A 14,526-nucleotide genomic window follows, 5' to 3' on the forward strand; every position below is an offset into this window, starting at 1 on the left:
GAAATTTGATATGTGAGAGATTAATTGCTTACGTTGGATAATTGTAACTTAATAATTAATTACAACTATTTAATCATTTTTTAATTAAAATATACGATATTTATTTTGAGAGTACTTGATTTTTTATAAAATTCAATTTATAAAAATAATAATAAATGTTTTATAAAATCACTTAACTAATAATTTTAACGAGACAAAATAAAAGATTTTTAGCATAGAAAAACAGTGTCGTTTTATTCCAAATGAAATAATTTTTTGCTGCGTTTTAAAGAAAAACGCCAAAAAAAATAATTTTACTTTAAAAAATAGCGCATAGCAAAACATTTAGCGGCGTTTTTATAAAAACGCCGCAAAAGGTAAAACAAATGCGTTTTTATAAAAGCACACAAAAATAATTTTACTTTTAAAAATAGTCATTTATATAGCAAAACATTTAGCGGCGTTTTCATAAAAAACGCCGAAAAAGGTCAGCAATAGCGGCGTTTTTATAAAATCGCCGCAAAAGGTAAGCAATAGTGGTGTTTTTATAAAAACGCCACAAAAAATAATTTTACTTTAAAAAATAGGCATTTTATATAGCAAAACATTTAGCGGCGTTTTTATAAAAAACGCCACAAAAAATAATTTTACTTTAAAAAATAGCCATTTTATATAGCAAAACATTAAAAACGCCACAAAAAATAATTTTACTTTAAAAAATAACTATTTTATATAACAAAACATTTAGCGACGTTTTTATAAAAAACGCCACAAAAAAATAATTTTATAAAAAAATAGCGCCATTTTTATAAAATCCCTTCCCCCCAAAATCCCCAACTTTCCCTCCTAAAATCCCTAATTTCCCCCCTTGAAACCCCCCAACTTTACAAACATACGTCCTTTAAAATTTTTAACTCCGACCCCATTGCTATCTTTTCTTCCTCAACCCCAATTCAAACGCCCAATTTTGGAAATCTATTTTTTCTTTCTCTGCAGAACTTTAAAAAAAACCGATCTCGATTCATACACATATAACAATCACAGTCACAGTCCCGCTGGACTTTTAGCAAAATCCAAAAATTCTCTTCCTCCATGAAGTAGCCAAGAGAAGTGCAAAAGCGGCTGTCTCATATATTCTTCCATCTAAGTTATTTGGGAAGAAAGAAGATGAATCTGACTCAACTGTGGCAAATGAAAACGGTAAAGTGCCGGATGAATATGAGAGTGAAGGGTCTATTGAGGAACCTACCTTTATGGAGTCAGTTTCAGATTCGAATCCTGTTGATGAAAAGCAACCATTCTGATAGGAGGAAGTAGCTCCGTTGTTTTGAAGGATAAGGTAAGATCTTATATGTTCATTTACGGTCTAAATTTTATCAGCTTGTCTATCTGTAATTAGGGGATTAAAGAAAATTAAGTTCTAGAGTCACTCTGATTTCTAAATATTGATGGCAATACTGGTTGAATAATTGTTGATAGAAAGATCAGAGAGAAGCAATTGAGACTTGTCATTCAAAATTATATGATGATATGAATGTAATGAATGATTATGAAGGATTTGCAGATCAATTTTCTTCCCAGCTAAGTGGAAATTTTAGCAGTAGAATGACTACGCCGCATACAAACAAGAAGAACTAGTTATATTCTTATGTTTTCCATGTGTTTGTTTTAATGCCTGTTTGGTATTTCATATATGTTAATTTGATGGTTAATATGTTAATCCCAATTTTAATCATTCATTTTGATAGAATTTAATATGTTAATTTGATGGTTAAGATATTCACTGTGACTTAACAGGGCACAAGGCTTTGATCTGCTTTTGTAATTCATCCAAAATTCTTTTTTTTAATGAGTATTTTTTCATCGAAATACTTGGAATTTTTTTACTAAATTGCTTGTGCTGAATGCTAATTTAACCATTTTGGCTGAGGTACTTTTTGAGTTTTGAGGATGACTGAATGTTTTTTTAAAGTATTTTAAAAATAAATAGATAAGGCAAATGTATTTCTAAGTGATGGATATGATAGAGAGACTACTGTTATCTATTCTAAGTTGTTTAATTTATCTATTTCTAATTTGTTTAAGTTATCTATTTCTGCCTTCAACGTGGTACAGTGTTGAACAAATTAGTAGCAGAAGCAAATGCATGAAGCTTTAAGCAAACGGACTATATCAATACACTGGTACTGATATCAAGGTAAATGGACTTCTTGGATCCTGTGTAGGCATTGTGTTTATCTAGCTCAACCATTTCTATGCATGTGAATGGAATCTGAGCAAGCGGAGCTAACATGATTACCTCTCTAAGTTCTATTAGGTTCACCCTAACATTTTGTTCTTGTTGTCTTTTTTATATTGTAATTGTTATTTTTGTAGCTTTATTCCTTTAGGTATCTTATACCATATGTTGTGATTTCTAAGTTGAGGTAGTTAAATGTTCATTTATCAATTGTAATCACAATGTTCAGGTTTTGGTTTATTGATGAGGAATTTTATCTAGATGCTAATCTCAATTGTAAGAGTAGCTGTATGAGTATTAGCAAATTCTACTCTCCTATTGAAGTAGGAGTGACCCTTATTATTATTATTTTTAAAGATTACTCAACAATGAATCTTAATGGTTCAAGAGTTATTTGCTTTATTATCTTATGTTGTTTCTTCTCCTATACTGAACTAAGAACTCTTGAATTAGGAAGCGATTATCTGTGTATGTTTTACATTTCCTGTTAGCTCTAGATTTGAGTATTTTACTTTTACTAGGCTATGACAAGCAAGTTGACATAAAGATCCAAGCCAAAGTTACTATTTACTGTTTCTTCTCTCTGGTTCAGTGTCTGCCTCTTCTGGCTCGAAGTTGGGGGCTACTATCCCTTCATCCTTAGCATGTGGTTCTTTTAGTGTTCTTTTTTTTTTGGTTGTTGTTGTTGACCAAAAACACTTTCATTCATTTCATGACAGAAAATAACAGTCATCAAAATCAACCACAACCAAGATGTCCAAGCATTAGACAGAAACGAGAATAAGAGCTGCGAAACTGGAATTATACGTATAGCACTCCAATCACTTTTCTTGCAACATGATTACTCGTATAGCACTCCAATCATGTATAATGTCATTTTATTTTCATTTTCATTTTTTATTATCTTTGCAAATATTTTTTGTTTGAACGAATAATCTTCAGAAAATTGATTTTAACGCAGCGGAGGAAGAGGAATTTGGATTCTCAAGAAACTATTTCTTAGCAAAAGAAATGGGCAGTTCTGGGAAGAAATCTGCTCGTAAACTCAGTGATATCAACGTCGTTGACGAACAGGTATTTTGCCTCATTGAATCCCCATCTCGAAAAAAGCTTTTGTTTTTTTATTCTTTTAAATTTTGTTGTTTTAAAATTGCAGGAACTTAGAGAAGCTTCAGCTAATATTGAACCAAAGCATCAAAATGACATTGCAGATTTAATAAATAGTTACAAAAGTTTATACCCAAAATGGTTTTTTGATCTCAGGTAATTTAAAACTCTTATTTACTTAATGGTGTAATTTTGAATTTCATTGGAAACTTTAATTTGTTAGAATTTGATCCCAAAAACTCCATGTTGCTAAAAGAGAATATATTTAAATACCTGGCTTCTTGCTTTTTTATAATTTTCGGTTCAAATGGTTTTGCTTTTCCACCACCCCCTAAATAAAATTGCCGATTCTCTTGTAAATAATTTAGAGAAATAATTAAAAGAAAAAAAGTAAACCCATATTTGCATAGGATTTTGGACCTTCACCTCTTCTCTTCTTATCGTTATTTTCAGCTGAAAAAAGCCTTTACATTAATCACCCTTGAAGTTACTTTTCTACAGGTAATAATAAATTTTCCTTTTTTTTCTGTCTGCTTATTGGGTTTCTTTTAATTCATTCCTTAGCTGGTTCATGTTGATTTTTTTTTTTTTGCGTATCTTCTTAGATTTTCTTCTGAATTTTGTTTGATCTAAGCTTATAATGGGGAGATACCCATATTCTATTTAGTCTTAAATTTTATGATTTCACTTCCTATAGAAAAATTAATGCATGTTTTTGTCTTTCAATATAGGAAGCAGGTAAGCATGTGAGTTCAAACTATTTGGTAGATTTTTAATCAAATAGATTGAATTGCCAGGATTTATACTTTGCAATATTTATATATATAGTTTTTTATTTGTTCAATGTTCTAACTGAAATTTATGCCAATGAAAACTTCTATATCTTTGACCAAGTCAATTTCTTTATTTCTCTTTAGTATTTTAGTATGCTTAAAACTTTATTTTTTATGCTATTGAAGCATTGGATCATCTTTGCATGCTGCAGGAACAGGCTGCTTTGCTAACATGTTGAAATGTTGATTTTTGATAATTCCTTACATATTAAATATTGAAGTGTTGATATTCAATCTAGTAATTTAACAGTAAGGTTTATTAATGTTATCTAATTAATTAATTGGACTAACTTATCAGGTTTTGTAAATTAAGGGATAAAATTCATAATTAGACCTTTACTTATTTATTTTTATTCCAAAGTGTTACCTTGAAAGTTAGTATTGGTTTAATTTTCTAGTACTTATTGTGTGTATGTTTTGCTTTTATTTATTTGCAGATGTGGTTTTGGTCTTCTAATGTATGAATCAAGTGCATTTCTATTCTTCTATTTGCAGTTAAGATTTGAAACTGAAGACAAAGCAAGCAGACTTTTGAGTAATGTGTCATTTTGTTGAAATCAGGGGTTATTTTTTGGTATTACTCTGAAAAGTGATTGCCAAAAACTGTTGTTTCGGATTTGTGTATTTTTCTTTTTTTGTTCTTGTGGTCTGCTGCACCTGTTTCGAGAGGTGATTGTGTAAACATTTTAGTGTGATTTAGTTATTGTAAGAATATTTTAACATTGTTAATTTTAATATTATTGTAAGAATATTTTGAATTATAATTCAGTTATTAATTTATATCATATCTTGCATTGAATTTGAAGTATCATTTAAATTTGCCCTTTTTGTTTGGATTTTATATTACAAGAAGGATTGTATATGGATGAAAATTGGATGTTACAAATTTGCCAAAATTAGTGGCGTTTTTCCATAAACGTCACTAAAGAATTGTACTTTTAGCGGCGTTTGTGATAAAAGCGCCGCTAAAGATCATGTTCTTTAGCGGCGTTTGTGGGAAAAGCGCTGCTAAAGGTCATGGTCTTCAGCGGCGTTTGTGGGAGAAGCGCCGCTAAAGGTCATGGTCTTTAGCGACGTTTGTGGGAAAAGCGCCGTTAAAGGTCATGGTCTTTAGCGGCGTTTGTGGGAGAAGCGCCGCTAAAGGTCATAGTCTTTAGCGGCGTTTGTGGGAAAAGCGCCGCTAAAGGTCTTGGTCTTTAGCCGCGTTTGTGGGAAAAGCGCCGCTAAAGGTCATGGTCTTTAGCGGCGTTTAGTTATAAAAACGCCGCTAAAGTTAGCGACGCTGTCATTAGCGGCGTTTTTGGCCGCGCTTCTAAAAGCGCCACAAAGACTTTTAGCGGCGCTTTTTAGGCCTAAAAAAGCGCCGCTAAAAGCCTGTTTTGTTGTAGTGGAACAATATCCATGGATCCTAAAAAGGTGCATAGTGTGCAATATTTGCCAGTTCCAAACACTGTCAAAGAATTGCGACGCTTTTTGGGTCTCACGGGTTACTATAGGAAGTTTGTGAAAGGATACGGAGAGGGTGGAACCTTGACCCTTTCCCTGACTCCACCTACATTCACTATGTGACACCAACTACAACCATTCTCACCTTATATGCTCAAGAAGACTTTACTAATGTGCTGCCATGACCAAGCTGTGTTGAAAGCTTTAGCATTTTACACTTTGAATATTTTCTAAGCTCATACTTTTGCCTTCATTCAGCGCTCCTTCAAGTGGTCTCTTTGGGTGCATATATATATTTCACTGTGCTAAGTATTATAATGTAGGAAAAGAAATTAGACCCTGTATCTGTATATATAAATTCAAAAAAGAAAAAGCTGCTTTGGAGTTGGTGCCACTGCCAAACCAAAAGATGAGTGGCTTTAATGGATTCATTGTCCTGTGCCAAGTAAAATACACAGTGAAGTTATTTGCAGGTGGTAGGCCACTCATATTGAATCACTAATTTAGATGATTGAATGAAAATGTAATTTTACGTTATTTTTATTCTTTTCCAATACAAAAATGACAAATCAAAATTTATCCTGATTTTTAGCATTTTTAGTTGGATTTAAATTTTTTTTAGAAGGAAAAAGCTGAAAGCCAATAACAAAAATTTAATTTGTGATTCTTCTATTTGAAAGGGATAAAGATAATGTGGAATCACAATTTTATACAATCATTAGCTTTTAGATTTTTCGACAGGACTGGAAGCTGAATATTCTACTCTTATTCACTAATATACTAAATTTTGTTTAAATATACGTGGCTAAGCATTGTTACTACCACAATATTTAAAAGTGCCTGCTAAAATAATACGAAGTTGAGATGGCCGAGTTGGTCTAAGGCGCCAGATTAAGGTTCTGGTCCGAAAGGGCGTGGGTTCAAATCCCACTCTCAACATTTACTTTTTGGCTTAATTTTGAGTCCTGTGTTTTTTAGATTTTATCAAAATTTTCTCTGGTCTAATTCCGCCTTCAGTCCCTTTACTCTTTATATTTTTTGTTTTTTCAGGATTTGAATAATAAAACATCACTTATTCAAATTTTACAGAAATTATTTAATAGTGTAATTAATTTGATTTTATTTTTTAATTCAAACAAATTAGGAATAAATTTTCAAAAATAAAAATAGAGGGATATAAATTCCAAAAGTTCAAAGAATATGGCTGGAGATAGAATTAAACCTTTTTCTTTCAACTGGAAATACCAAATATTAGTGTTGGAGATTTTTTTTTCCCTCTTCAATCGAAATATCAAAGTTGAGTTTTTTGACTCTGTGTTTTTGCCCCAAAAACAAAGTAAATAAAATCTCATAAGAGACTTCTAAATTCAATATTCAGTAAATTTTAATAATTTATCTTAAATTAACTGAGAGAAGAATTGATATATGATTCATACGTAATAAGACTCAGACTTAACACTCAAGATTTCAATACCAACTTTTGTCAACACAATCAAAGTTTGAATGACAAATCTTTAAGAATACATGAGATGATTTATATTTCTTTATATATACCAATTTTGTCTAGTCTGTTGGTACAAAAAATTATAATTCTTTAATGTTTATAGTAATATTTCATAGTAAATTTTAGTAATAAAATTATAGAGATGGATTTTAGTAGTACAATTTTGGTTTATTTGCGAATTAGTTTCTAAATTATATCCCAATTTTCAAATTAGTATTTAAAGTATTTTTAATTAGAAATGATACTTAACTATCAAATTTGTCTCACTTTATCTTCTATATATATTTTCAAGGTCAAATAAATCATCTTCTATCCTCTTGAGCAACCAACTATACTATTTACTGGGAATTGTCCTCTAATAACTTACACAACAACTCAAGCTTCTGCCATGGTAGCATTAAAAAATCAAAAATTAATGTAAACAAAGAAAATTATCTAATCGGCTATGAAAAGAACATTTTAAAGTTAAATTGATTCATTAAAATTGTAAAATATAACCATTAAAAATTAAAACATAACTAAAAAACACCATCCTATTTATTCCAAATAACCAAAGAGGACATGGATAGATATAATATTTTATTCATGATCCTATTGATAATATATTTATGCAACGTCTTAATAAATATATCAAAATACAACACCAAGAAATATAATCTTGTTTGCATTTTAATATTATATTAAAATAATTATAATTTTAATAAAAATATTATATAAAAGTGAAAGATACAATTTGACCTTTAAATTTAAGTTTACATACTTATTTTACCCTTCTTTATTCCATTAAGTTCCATAGGAGATGGTTTTATATAATATGTGAAAATTATTTTTTAAGAAAACGAAATGTCTATATATTATATAAAAATAATTACATTTTGATTAGCGATTTAATAATAATTTAAAATATTATTATATTTAAATGTCCATAATGCTCTTATTCATTACAAAGGAGTGTCGATAATTTATCCATTTTGTCTCCATTAATTTCTAATGACTACAAATTATTACAATACCCTATCTACTCCTAATCGCTCTATTAGAAATTGGTTTTATATATATATATATATATATATATATATATATATTATATTGTTAAAGTTTAAAAATTATCTCTAATTTTATCGGAAAAATATGATTAATTTATCTAAATATGTTGGAAAAAATACAATTGAGAAAGTATATATGCTGAAAATTTTGAAATTTACTAGTCTATGTTGTTTTTGGAGAGAGAAAAGAAAACACATCCTATAGGGCGCCACTCCTTAGAGAAATAAATGAATTCCAAAAATCTTGAGCAAATCCAAAGAAGGTTTTCCTGTGCGCTCATCACAAAAATTTCTAGATCCCAATATACCCAATGCCGATAGTCGCCAAGAAGCACAAGCGAGAAAACACAATATGTGCTCCGCCACACCTTCAGTAACTCCAAATACCGGATTTGTTATAGTCCCCCGTAATACTCCAACCGCCCCATGAATTGGTTATTCCTAAACGAGTCATGAAGGGTATAACGAATATACCTTGTCTCCACATTGGATCAAGAACGGGATCAGAGGGATCAAAAACGGCTAATTCATATAGAGCCATTGAACCGCCCAACCAGCAAACCGTATGCATTATATGAACAAAAGCAAGCGACCGGGATCATTCAATACGACAGTATGAACACGATACCAAGGCAAACCCATGGAAATACCCCTTTATCAACGAAAAATAAACACTATGTAACTTTATTGCACTGGAATATCTCCCCTTTTCAGTGGATTCTTTCGGAGAAAGGATTAATATTTGTTCTATTCCATTAGTAATTAAGGGAAGAATTCGACTCAGAAGAAAAAAGAGAAGTAGATCTATTCTATACCCAATAAGTATTAATACGCAATGGGGGTTGATCCTATTTTTTATGAATGAACGCATCCCTATTTGTTCGTCATTCAAAGGACCTATTGGTAAGAATTCTCATTCATTCATTCTGTCTTTCTTTATTTCATGGCCTTATTCTATCTATGTATAAAATATGAGGCCAATATTATTAAGACCATTATTACGCTTCCAGATCAAAGTGAAATATAGTATTTAATTCTTTTTCTTTCCTTTAATGCCAATTGGTGTTCCAAAAGTTCCTTTTCGAAATCCGGGAGAGGAAGATGCATTTTGGGTTGACATATAGTACGATTTGTCAAATATATTGGGTCATATGGGATTCCACCGTTCTCTCGCCCGATCGAGATATCCTCTGTTCGCCCCAAAAGATTGATTGAATTATCAAAATTTGTAGCGCAAGTGTAATGAAGTGCAATTAGAGATCCATTTCATTTTGAGGGTATTGATTAATATTTTCAATTAGACTGATTTATGGTTGGCTTGGTTGGACCGAAAAATGAAGCATCCAGTTCGTTTAGAAAAAACCCAATTGGTAATACATTTATGATTACCACCTATATCATAATCATAAATCTTTTTATTTACAAATTGAAATAGAAGTAAGAACGATTCCAAACTATTAATCAATCGAAAAATATGAGAAATACGTTGAATATTTGGCGGAAAACATGAAAGAAAAAGGAATTAAATTAAAATAAAAAGGGAAATGAAATCATAGCAAAAAGATGTGGTATTGGGTCATTTGTCCTATATACGAAAATCAAAATCGGGCGGATCTTTACTCGGAGTAGAGCATAAACCTAAAAAAATTGAATAAAAAATTGATGAAACCCATTCAGGAACAAGAAAATGACATCATGATTTGGATTGAATTCTAATGAAAAAAATAGATCAATGAAAAGTTTGTGCGATAAGTTTAGCGAATTTTTTCTATATTATAGATTATAGGAAAACGGGCCAAAACTTATCTTTCTTTAATTTCATTTTGAATTTCATTTTATTTTAAAATGTAAGAAAAGCCCTTCGTTAGAAATTAGAAGTTAGAAAAGGCACACTAGAAAAAGCGAAGGATGGTGGAATCTACAGTGATTTTTTTCGCAATTTTGTTGAACCGTATGCATCAAAAGGTGCTGTACGGCTACTAAGGGATACAATTTTATCCTAATCAACCGACTTTATTGAGAAAAATTACTTTGTTGACACCATTTTTTGGATGAAAAACGGGGTCGACTTGGGTTTTGAAAAATGAAAACGAAAACGGGAGTCGCCACCAATCCTTTTTGAGGTGTGATTGGGTCACCTTGAAAAATGTTGTTTTTAATAAATAATTTGATTTTATTAAAACAACGGTTTTGGCCCACGAAATTTAGAAAACGGGTTCGGGAGTCGGTTACGCACGAGGAAGGATTAGCACCCTCGATACGCCCAAAATTGGTACCTAATTGATTATTTAATGTCTTAATGTCGAAAATTGATAACTTTGAAGAATTTTTTAAAAAAAGTGATCCTTTTATTAAAACGTTGAAAATTTTCAAGAAAAGGGGCATATTTCACATTATTCAAGAAAGAGAATCATATCCAGTAAGTTAGGACACAATGTCTCGAATTCCCGATACGCGAAAGAAAAATGCTTATTTAAAAGATATTTAACTATCTTGGATTAAAAAAGGGATCACGACCAATAAGTTAGGACACGATCCTTTTTTAATTCTCGATATCGTTTAAAACTTGAGTTTGAAAAGATTCGTGTAATAAAGTTTAAAAGAATATTCAATTGTTTAAATCAAATGAAGAAATTGCAACCCAATACGTTAGGGCACAATTTCTCAAAATATTAAACATTGAATATTGAATTTATTTCGAAAAATCCTCGTCTCGAGAAAACAACGTGTCACATCCAATGCGTTAGGACACAACGTATTGAATTCTCGATAACGACTTTTTATCATTTTTAAAAGAATTATCTCAATTATTTAGATTCAACGAAGAACATCGGAACCCAATGCGTTAGGGCTCGATTCTCTCGAAGATCCCAAATATTGAGTATTACTTATATATATATATATTTTTTAAAATTTTCCTTTTCAAGAATCTAAGTAAAAATGAATATAATGGATAAATAAATAAGTGAATAAATAAATGAATCAAACAAATGAAACTATAAAAAATGCAAGAAATGTATGGATGTACACATGTATGTATATACATATAAATTATAAAAGGCATAAAAGTATATTTTAGACACGTGTATTTTTAAAACGAAAATAAGTATACGTATAGACATATATATATATGAATAGACATACATAAGTTACAAACTATATAAATATGCGCGTAGATATATATATATGTATATAAAAATATAACATGCAAATATATAAATATATGAGTTATAAAACAAAAAATATCCACAAGAGAATATATATTTTAAAATATATATATAAATGTATATACTCATGGAAATGGGACATGGATATAGATATATAGATGTATAAAATATAAAATATGGAAAACATATACAAGCATATACACGTATACAAATGCTTTATGGAAATATGTGCATGTATGTATATTCGTATGTGATATAGCAAATTTTAAAGCTTGAAAATGCTAATAAAGCTTAATAATTTTAACAAGTAAACAAAATAATGAACAGGACTAAATCGAAAACTAAAACAAATCTCAGGGTTAACACCGTAAATAAACAAAAGGGTGGCTCGGGACCAAAATGGTACACGCTGAAAATGGGGAGGGGTTGATCAGGAAATATTCCCCTCCCCAGCACGTAGTGTTTCAATGTGGACTAAAATGAAACATGCGAAAAACCAGGAGGCCAAATTAAAAAAAAACAAATGGGACCAAATTGCACTCAGGCGCAAAAGGGGAAGGACCACACACGCAAATAGCCCGTATCACGAAAACACGCGGATCCCCTTGGGTCGGGTCGGATCACGCGCGGGTCATGGGGCTTAAACGGCGCCGTTTAATGGAGCATTAAAATCCCCTAAAAAAACCTAGTTTTATCTTTAGCAGCCCCCAAAAATAAAAAAAAGCAGAGAACAGAGAGCCTTCATTCTTTCGTTTTAGCCCCCCCTGAACTCCGGCACCGATCTCAACGGCAAGCCGCCGTGCGGTCACCGTAATCAAGGGCGCAGGTAAGGTTTCTTCTCGTTTTCTTTGTTTTTCTATTTTCGTTAAAAATTAAATAAAAACAGCTATAAAAAATAAGGAAAAACGAAAGATTGAAATCTAAAAACCAGGAAATCACCTTGGTTTTCTTTTGATTTCTTAGTATTCATAAAAAGGGAGAGGAGAGCAAAGAAATCGAAAAAATGGCCTTTATAGCTGAGTATTACAATCGTTTTTCTTCTATTTTTTTCATTTCTCTGTTGTTTCTTCTTTTTGCCCTGGTTGTTGCGTGTTTGGTCTTTGTTTTGCAGGTGCAAGTGGGTGAGGCGACGTGACCGTGGCGGTCTTTGGTCAAAGTGGCGATGGCGAGGCGTGACATACCACTTGCCTGGCGATGTGATGATGGCGGCGGCACTAGGGTTTCAGCTTTTCTGAAACCCTAGTTTGAGTCTAGGGTTGGTGAGGTAGGCCATTCGCGTTTTGGGCTTTGCATTTGGGCTGGTCCATTTAATTTTGTAATGTAATTGGGCCGTTTGGGCTGAGGTTAAAATGGGTCTTTACAGCTGCCCCTCTTTGCTCGTTGTCGTGTAACGATAACAGAGCAAAGACTAAGAAAGACTCATTTTGCCCGGCCTCACCGATTCTTGACTTGTTCTGGTGCTTCTCTCCTTTAAGTAGCTTCATTCTAGTCCACTATGCTTTGTTGCTTCGATCCACTTCACTGCTCTTTAGAAAGATACATCTTGTAGCTTCAATCCACTCTGTTGTAACTCCAGGGGGATAGGATTACTAGCTTCAATCTACTCCACTGTAATCTCAGGGAGATAAGATCTCTGGCTTCAATCTAATGTGATCTACTCTACTGTAACTTCAGAGAGATAAGATCCTTTATTTTAATCCGCTCCACTGTAATCTCAGAGAGATAAGATTACTAGCTTCAATCTGCTCCGCTGTAATCTCAGGGAGATAAGATCTCTGGCTTCAATCTGTTCCACTGTAACATCAGGGAGATAAGATCTGAAATTCTTCGGTCTACTCCACTGTAACCTCAGAGAGATAAGACCTGATGCGATCCACTCTGCTGTAACTTCAGAGAGATAAGATCATTTATTTTAATCCACTCCACTGTAATCTCAGGGAGATAGGATTACTATCTTCAATCTGCTCCGCTGTAACCTCAGGGAGATAAGATCTGAAATTCTTCGGTCTACTCCACTATAACCTCAGGGAGATAAGACCTGATGCGATCCACTCTGCTGTAACTTCAGAGAGATAAGATCCTTTATTTTAATCCGTTCCACTGTAATCTCAGGGAGATAGGATTACTATAGGATTACTAGTTTCAATCTGCTCCGCTGTAATCTCAAAGAGATAAGACCTGATACGATCTACTCTACTGTAACTTCAGAGAGATAAGATCATTTATTTTAATCCGCTCTACTGTAATCTTAGGGAGATAGGATTACTAGCTTCAATCTGCTCCTCTGTAATCTCAGGGAGATAAGATCTGAAATTCTTGATGCCTGCTCCTTTGTAATCTCGTGGAAATAAGACACGTGTGATCTACTCTCAGTAACCCGGAGAGATAAGATCCTTCATTTTAATCCACTCCACTGTAATCTCAGGGAGATAGGATTACTAACTTCAATCTGCTCCGCTGTAATCTCAGGGAGATAAGATCTGAAATCTTTCGGTCTGTTCCCCTGTAATCTCAGAGAGATAAGACCTGATGCGATCTACTCTGCTGTAACTTCAGAGAGATAAGATCCTTCATTTTAATCCACTCCACTGTAATCTCAGGGAGATAGGATTACTATCTTCAATCTACTCATTGTAATCTCGGGAGATAATATGAAATTATTGATTACATTCCACTTTGTAGTCTCGTGGAAATAAGACACAGTGCGATCTACTCTGTTGTAACTTCAGAGAGAAAAGATCATTCATTTTAATCCACTCCACTGTAATCTCAAAGAGATAGGATTACTAACTTTAATCTGCTCAGCTGTAATCTCAGGGAGATAAGATCTGACATTCTGCGGTCTGTTCCACTGTAATCTCAGGGAAATAAGACCTGACGTGATCTACTCTGCTGTAACTTCAGAGAGATAAGATCATTTATTTTAATCCGCTCCACTGTAATCTCAGGGAGATAGGATTACTATCTTCAATCTGCTCCGCTGTAATCTCAGGGAGATAAGATTTGAAATCTTTCAATCAGCTTCACTGCAACCGATGGAGGCAAGGCTTTGTTTTCGATCTGCTTCGTTGTTAACGCATGAAGGCAAGATCTACTATCTTTAATCAGCTCCACTACAACCGATGGAGACAAGGCTTTGTTTCCAATCTGCTTCGCTGTTAACGCAGGAAGGCCAGATCTGCTATCTTCAAACAGTTCCACCACA

The 14,526-nt window shown here is 32.6% G+C and overlaps 1 protein-coding gene and 1 non-coding gene across 8 annotated transcripts; both read left to right on the forward strand.

The window, feature by feature from the left end:
- The first annotated feature begins 808 nt into the window (after nt 1-808).
- On the forward strand, nt 809-4,708 carry LOC105799192 (origin of replication complex subunit 2-like). 7 transcript variants are annotated; one of them, XR_008188563.1, is made up of 6 exons: nt 809-1,318; nt 2,095-2,176; nt 2,938-3,292; nt 3,375-3,481; nt 3,779-3,826; nt 4,654-4,708. XR_008188563.1 is itself a non-coding variant. In XM_052620496.1 (6 exons), exons 3-6 carry the CDS (start codon nt 3,056-3,058, stop codon nt 3,780-3,782), a joined length of 252 nt encoding a protein of 83 aa, XP_052476456.1. In that variant the 5' UTR covers nt 809-1,318; nt 2,095-2,176; nt 2,938-3,055; the 3' UTR covers nt 3,783-4,210. The 7 variants fall into 7 exon arrangements, 2 of the variants coding, with proteins under 2 accessions (XP_052476456.1, XP_052476457.1); XR_008188566.1 differs by lacking the exon at nt 4,654-4,708 and having other exon boundaries at nt 2,938-3,025; nt 3,161-3,292; nt 3,779-4,206; XR_008188565.1 differs by lacking the exon at nt 4,654-4,708 and having other exon boundaries at nt 2,938-3,065; nt 3,161-3,292; nt 3,779-4,205.
- Nucleotides 4,709-6,462: 1,754 nt separating this feature from the next.
- On the forward strand, nt 6,463-6,543 carry TRNAL-AAG (transfer RNA leucine (anticodon AAG)). The gene has a single exon. It is a non-coding gene; the product is annotated as a tRNA-Leu (tRNA).
- Nucleotides 6,544-14,526: the final 7,983 nt, after the last annotated feature.

Source organism: Gossypium raimondii, chromosome 9, assembly GCF_025698545.1.
Source record: "Gossypium raimondii isolate GPD5lz chromosome 9, ASM2569854v1, whole genome shotgun sequence".
Classification (NCBI taxonomy): domain Eukaryota; kingdom Viridiplantae; phylum Streptophyta; class Magnoliopsida; order Malvales; family Malvaceae; genus Gossypium; species Gossypium raimondii.